The sequence below is a fragment of the Sinocyclocheilus rhinocerous genome, unplaced genomic scaffold, assembly GCF_001515625.1.
Source record: "Sinocyclocheilus rhinocerous isolate Xijiao unplaced genomic scaffold, SAMN03320098_v1.1 scaffold1160, whole genome shotgun sequence".
NCBI classification, from domain to species: Eukaryota; Metazoa; Chordata; class Actinopteri; order Cypriniformes; family Cyprinidae; genus Sinocyclocheilus; species Sinocyclocheilus rhinocerous.
In genome coordinates this window covers 200,902-208,442 of record NW_015635060.1, presented here as the reverse complement: position 1 = coordinate 208,442, position 7,541 = coordinate 200,902, and the positions used below count along the sequence as shown (strand labels likewise).

The following is a 7,541-nucleotide window of genomic DNA, read 5'->3' as shown; positions in this document are numbered from 1 at the left end:
GCGCACAAATGACGACGCTGTCGACCGGCTTACGTAACTTCTTAGTACACTGTCGGTGCGAATGCAACCCTTTAAATAGTACTGGGAAATAGTTCACGCAAAATCGTCCCAATACTTTAGTACTGTACATTTAGTTCTGGAACTAAAGCGGTGCGAAAGGCCCTAAACACTGCTATGACTAAATTTGACTTGAGGGGTTAAGTCAGGATATAGGAAGCGGAAATAAGATGAGCATGTAAATCTTACACAACAGATGAGATTTTACAGTACACATTTCTTTACAAATATTACCTGTTTACCGTGCTTCCTCCGCTATTAGTCACTGTCCACATGGCTCCTTTATAAATGGTCAGGGATTGCTATAATCAGTGGAGTGGTGTAGTCATTCCCGGAGTTATAATTTGTTTTCAGTAATACATTGTTAAACTCATGCGCACGTTCGTTCTCGCCCAGATATGGGCCATTAGTCACCTTCACACATGTCTCCCCTCATTGAGCGCAATAAGGTCACTTTGTCCTCTCTGATTTTGCCTCCTATATCAGTGTGTTACAGTCAGAAGTCGCTGAGAAGAGCAGCAAGGCTGAACATGAGCGCAGACGAGAATCAGCACGGCAGCTTCACACCACTCAGCCTCAAACACACCTCAGACACAGCATGCTGATTACACAGGACGAGCGATAGCACAAATATCACCCAATCTTCCACTTTCACAAAACACGCGGGAACGGCTAACGCTAGCAAAGGGATGGAAGCCTTAGAAGCGAGTGCCACTGCTGGTACACGAAAGGGTAAATGTGAGGAAAAAGTGAGATATAATTATATATACACACGATCGTTCACAAATTTGGGTGGATTTTTTTATTTTTTGAAGGAAGAATCTTATGTTAATTAATCAAGGCTAGGGGAGTGCGGGGCACAAACTAATGCGGGGTTAGTTGTAACACACATGGTTTGTATATTTCCACACATGCTAGCATAACATAAATTTACGGTATTTACTAGTTACCATATAAAAACTATAAAGAAAAACGGGCACCAAAATTCAAAAATCTTTTGAAGATATCCCTGAAGAATTTTTTTTTTCCATAGTAAAAGTACATTTCTGGCTTATATATTTTTCATCTCAGTTTTTAGTATTAATTTAAAATGAGACAAATCTCCAATTATTTTAATCTCCAATCTGTTATTTATCAGTTTAGATTTTAATGCTTTGCTAACTAGCAGAAGATACTAACCAGTTTTAAATTCCAGTTGCGCAGATGGGGAACGTTGTAACACTGTGTTACTATTATTAAACTATGCTATTCTATGACATTAGTGATGCAATTTACACTATTTGCTTTAATGAATTTTAATCAGAAACCACGAGAATCAGGTGAATAAAGACTGACAATCAATGTTTTATGTTCAGAAATTATTATTTCAAGAAATCAAAATTAAATGTTTGTATCAATATGTTAGTCTTAAAGGGTTAGTTCACCCAAAAATGAAAATTAGCCCATAAATAACTCCCCCTCAAGGCATCCTAGGTGTATATGACTTTCTTCTTTCAGACGAATCGGAGTTATATTAAAAATTGTCTTTGATCTTTCAAGCTGTTTCATTGTAGTTAGCGGGTGTTGCAGTGCTTCAGTCCAAATAAGTGAAATAAAGAGCGCCCATCCATAAAAAAAAGTGTCTCACACAGCTCCGGGGGGTGAACAAAGGCCTCCTGTAGCGAATCAATGCGTTTTTGTAAGAAAAATATCCATATTCAAAACGTAATAATCTATTTAATCTAGCGTGCGCTCACTGTTGTAAATGGAAGCAGTTCCGGGCGGATGACGTATGAGGTCAGCTTTGCGCATGTGCCGCTCAGAAGTGACGCATACGGAAATGCAGCAGAGAGATAAAAAAAAAAACAACGGTCATGAATTAGAAGTACAGAATGAGGATTTGTAAAGAAGAATGTCAGAGGATTTTGATATAAGCCAAGAGGAGACTGGTTTTCCTTTGCTAAAGTAAGGAAACTTTGCTTCCTTTGCTCCTGTTAACAAACGCTGGTTTTCACGAGACTCACCAGCGCATGCGCAATGCCGAACTCATACGTCATCAGCCCGGAGCTGCTTCTGTGTACAACTGTTGGCGCAAGCTAGATTAAAGTGATTACATTTTGAATATGGATATTTTTCTTACAAAAACGCATCGATTCACTACAGGAGGCCTTTGTCGTCCCATTATTTTTCATTCTTAAAAAACACCATTATTTCATTTGAAAAAAATAATTGTATTTTATTGACAAAATATTTTAGTTTGTCTTGTATATTTTTTTCAGTAGATCAGATAACATTTTAAGTTGTCATGTGGTCATGTTACAGATGTTACAATGTACCCCACCTACAGGGCATGTTGTCACATTTCACTTCCATTTTTTTAGGGTAAATTAAGAAAAACGTATACATTGTAATAATGAAACAAAGCGACATATTTGTTCTAGACAAGTGTGAAATTACTGTGGATAAAAAAATTATACTCTGAACCCCATGTGGATTTACACAAACTGAGAAAGTAAAAAAGTGTTGTGCCCCGCTCTCCCCTACATTTATTTGATCAAAACTGTAAAATTAGGAATAATGTATTACAATTTAGTTTTAATATTATTACATTTTAAAATAACTATTTTCTTTTTTTTATTTTATTTAAATATATAGTTTATTTATGTGATGGCAATGCTAAATTTTCAGCAGTCATTACTCCAGTCTTCAGTGTTACATGATATTTCAAAAATCATTCATTGTGCTGATTTGGTGCTCAATAAACATTCTTATTATTATCAAAGTTGTGCTGTCCCTAGTGAAAAATAAATATACTAAAATGTATTTGAAATACATTTATTTCATGCTAAGTATGCTGCAAATACCTTTACATATTTATGTACTTAATAAAAATACCCTGTATTTGTACTTTTAGCATACTAAACTGGTATACTCAAAGTCTGCTAAATTCTAACAACAAATTTTGTACTTAATGCACTTTAATTGTGCGGAAGTAGTGCTGAGGTGAGGTCCAACTAAAGATATACAGAAGTATATTTAATTGTGCTAAAGTGGAACTATTGCAAGTATATTTCAGCTACACTTTAAATATCTTGCATTAAGGCCGATATTATTCAAAGATCATACAATACTCATCAATAATGACATTAAAACACATTTTAGGTTTAATATTTAAAAATATGCATTGTGCACAGGTAGTACTCAAAGTTTAATTATAATTTTTATATCAGTAAGTCTCTAGCAATATGTTATTAAATATGTTAATAGATTTGAACTATACTTAGTATGAAATAAATGTATTTTAAAAATATTAATATTTAATATATTAATATTTTTGTGGAATCCATAATACATTTTTTAGAATTCTTTGAGTAATAGAAAATTCAAAAGAAAAAAATAGAAGTCTGAAATAGATTTGAGTGACATGTGGTCAAGTATGGTGTCCCATACTCTGAATTTGTGCTCTGCATTTAAGCCATCCAAGTGTGCGCACACACAGCAGTGAGTAGTGAACAAACACACACACACTAACAACGCGGCGCAGGACGGGAAAATGAGAACTGCGTCGGGCTGAAACTAGCAAAAACACTTTCACCGCGCCTTGCGCCGCATTGCGCCGGGTGTATGATAGGGCCCCTGGTCTAAAGTCAATGGCGCAGTAGTATTTTTGTTATTTAAAGAGCGCGCTAGTATTGGCGGGTCCACAGCGTGCGTACACTCTGCTTATTACACACACACACACAGGGACACACAGCAGCACACAAACATGCCAAATATTAAAAATTAAAGGATTGCAATGTAAAAGATTATTATTGTGTAGGCTACATAAATATAAAAATGCCTACATGTCATAATGGATAGTCATTGCATGTATCAGAATTATGCTACCTTTGCTCACGCACAAGCAGCTCCGTTTCATCTCTGGAGACGCCTTCTGTCTTTGCACTTGCAAATTCCTACATGTAAATAGCAAATCCGCCATGGCACGAGCGCAACTGGCTCTTAAAGGTAATGGGAGATGAGACTCTGATTGGTTTATTGCACGTTATGTCCAAAACACACCCATTACTCATTAAGAGAATAGGGACAACCCTTTTAGACCATGCGCCGGGCGCGCCGACCGTTTTTCCCGTCGTTAAACTAGCAAAAGAGGATTTGGACACGCCCTAAGTGCACCTGCGCCGTGCGCTTTAGACCATGCGCTTAGATCGTTAAAATAGGGCCCTATACATTCCATAACTGTTTGCACAGTGATGCCATAGAAGAAGCATTTTTGCTGAACAGTGCTCAAAAGAACTGGGTTTTTTTTCTTAGTGTACATTTAAAAAATCGTAAGAACGTTTTTCCACTATAAAGAACCTTTAGTGAAATAGATAGATATCAAAAAATAACCTTTATTTTTAAGGGTTTAATGCGAGTAAAACGTAGCTTTGGGAAGTGAATAAAATATTTAATTTAAATTTTAAGTATGATAATCCAACCCATGATTATACAAATGATATGAGTGATTCAAATCAAAGATTAAACCCACAAATGAAGGTGTTGGAAAATTTACCTGATGCTGATAATTTTCTCTAGATCTCCATGTGGCAACTGGCAACAAATACGTGGAATATTCTTCACTGTAAACAACCAAACCATAAATCTGACAAAAACTGATCTGTGCTGCAATGGGTTGTGCAAGTTAATGGATGGGGTGACCTGTGGGTCACGCTGTGTGGTTCGGTTGGGTAGTGCGGCAGCACTCAGGGCAGCGCTAAAGCACTTTGGTCTCTTTTTTGTTGCTTTTTGTTATGCAAGCATCACTGTGTAAATGATGGGATAGCACTTCATGTCAAAAAGGTTACCTGCACCTACACTAGTACAAAGAGAGTGTCTTTTCTTTTGGAATTAGCTATGATATGAACAATTACGGAGTCACAGTTTGTGTTGGAGTATATGAGTGTAAATAATTCAATTGCACAACATCACTGAGCTCAATACTGCAGTGGCAAAGGACGAATGACCTGCAAAGATAAGCATGGTGGCAAATTGCTGTTGTTCACAATTACCTCTGTAAACCAGTGTCATTCACTGTATGCAATAAAAATTAAGAGTCTTTGTTTTGGATCATAATATAGTACTGTGTAATGTTTCCATGGCAGTGTTGTTTCCATGAGATCTATTTGAGTCACATCGAAACGGCCTAGTGTAGAAAGAAAATGTTCAAAATTACAAATATTGTATTTTTAACTCTCTCAGGATTGATTCAGTCTGAATAACCCGTATAGCAAATTCCAGCTTACAGTTATTGCAATTAGTCTGCAGGGATAATGTATGCCTACTGAACAGTAAAAGCTCCATGCAATATTTCTTCAAAACAGCCATTTGTTGTCAGGGAGAAATGCGTTCTATGCTCAAAAGCCCAACCTCGGTCAAGAAACTGATGCTCATTTTAGTGTTAGTAACCGATCAGTAAACACTGCAATTTGGCATTTTCTAAAAAGAGAGTATCCACATAGACCCTCTTTGGCCTGAAATCATATCCATCTATGAATTCTCATATGAAGATAAAAGAAAACACATCTAGTAAGGGCAAGCAGCAAACAAATGACCCTATAGTTCTTTACATTTAAGCACAAGAATGGAGGTTGTAAAAAAATCTGCAGTAAACCTTATATCAGAGTTGTGAGGAGCCTTATAATAGACAGGGGAAGGTTTTCGATAACTGAACTGTTGATCTGGAAAAGACACAGATTGCACAAGGCTATTGCTCTCGTCTCATGATGTTCTCTATTTCCAGCATTGTTGTGGACAATGATCACAGCTGTATCATCAGCTGCACAGCAAGACTTATCAAGGTATGAACATTATATTTTACTAACAAACAAATCTGCTGGTCCAATACTACTCTATTTATGGGTTGATAGAAAACTTTTTTTACCTTTAAATGGTGTTACATTAAAAAAAAAAAACATTAAAATAATCGGATGTATAAACAACAAGCAACAATAATGGCCTAAGATTGCAAAACGCATAATACGGCCAAATGATGCATTAGCACACCTGAGAGGTTTTTTTGCACAGTTTACTTTATTTGGCCACAGAAATGATTATGGCGATAATAGGCTGAGAGCAGGAGCTATTTGAAGGACACGGGCATGAAATAAAGAGTCTGTTGTGGCATACTGTGAAACACTCAGTTGCCACAGGGGAGATCAACATCCAGCAGACAAAGACACCCGACTCACTGATTGACTAAAATTGAGCATTTAAGAGAAACAGAGAGGCAGCATTTGTCATTCATATTACTAAAGTTCTAAAGTGTTTTTCAAACCAGAACAGAAGAGGAAGAAAATAGCAAAAGAGTGCAGGAGTACATTTTGATCAATACTACTGTGTAAAATGTGTTTTCATGAACCTGTTTTGTTCAATAAGTATATTGGGGAGACTGGGGCTAGCTGTCAATTAATTAATTTGCTAATTTTTTGTTGCCTTTTGTGTTTCGTTATTGTTTTACTGTTTAAATGTTGCTGAAAATCTATGATAGATTCCACTGTGACAACTTAACCCATACTAAACAGGGCAAATTAGTGCGAGAGCGCAACTCCAAAACAGCGCCGACAGGCGTGGAAATTTCTGCGGGTGATCTAACAGCAAGCAAATTAAAGAACACAGATGCAACATTTCATTTACATATCAATACACCAAGCGCAGCGCAAATTAGAGTAGTCGCAAATAAAGAATAAAGAAACCACCAGGCCCGGACTGGCCATCGGGAGCACCGGGAGAATTCCCGGTGGCCTGGCGGCTGATTTGGCCCGCTGCCCTGTTGTTGTTGTTTTTTTGTTTTTTGTTTTTGTTTTTATTATTAATATTTTATATTTATGCCTTCTCAATGCACCAAAGTGATCATTTCCGATTTTTTCATTCGATAATAATAAAATAATAATATATAATAATAATAAATCGGTTAGTCTTGACTGGCAGCGCTGCGCTACATGAATCGGCTCACGTCTGTTCCGCGCTTCCGTCAAACGGTTCCGAACAGAACCGATGCGCGGGACTCGATGAAAGAGAGGAAGCGGCCAGAAGAAGCAGTGAAATGTAGCGACATCACTGACCTCTTCAGGGCTTCAAGTGCAGGTCAGTTTCATCTGTAAATACGCTACAAAGTCAGAAAACACAATGACAAATTCGAAAACAAAATAACAAGTCAGAAAACACAACGACAAATCCGAAAACAAATTTACAAGTCAGAAAACACAACGACAAATCAGACAAACCGGAAAAGGTAGGTATAGTTTGAGACAGCGCCATTGGTTTGGGATTACTCACCGCTGACTGGACGAGACATCTGTCAACCAACGTATACAGGAAAAACCAGCCGAAGAACAGCAGAGTCGTCGTAGAAAGTTCGGAGATGGTATTAAAGTAGCTCAGTTTAAATGTATTGTATGAATTGCCCTTACTATGGAATAAAAAATACGGAGTATATATTTACATTTAGTTAAAAGTGGCAGTAA

General features: G+C 37.0%; 1 protein-coding gene across 1 annotated transcript in view; it reads left to right on the top strand.

Moving 5' to 3' along the window:
* Nucleotides 1–746: 746 nt before the first annotated feature.
* The window catches only part of LOC107746579 (centrosomal protein of 126 kDa-like), a 31,355-nt gene continuing 24,560 nt past the window's right edge, over nt 747–7,541 (top strand). The window contains exon 1 of the mRNA XM_016560841.1: nt 747–789. Coding sequence (XP_016416327.1) covers nt 747–789 — 43 coding nt within the window. The remainder of the gene's footprint in view (nt 790–7,541) is intronic.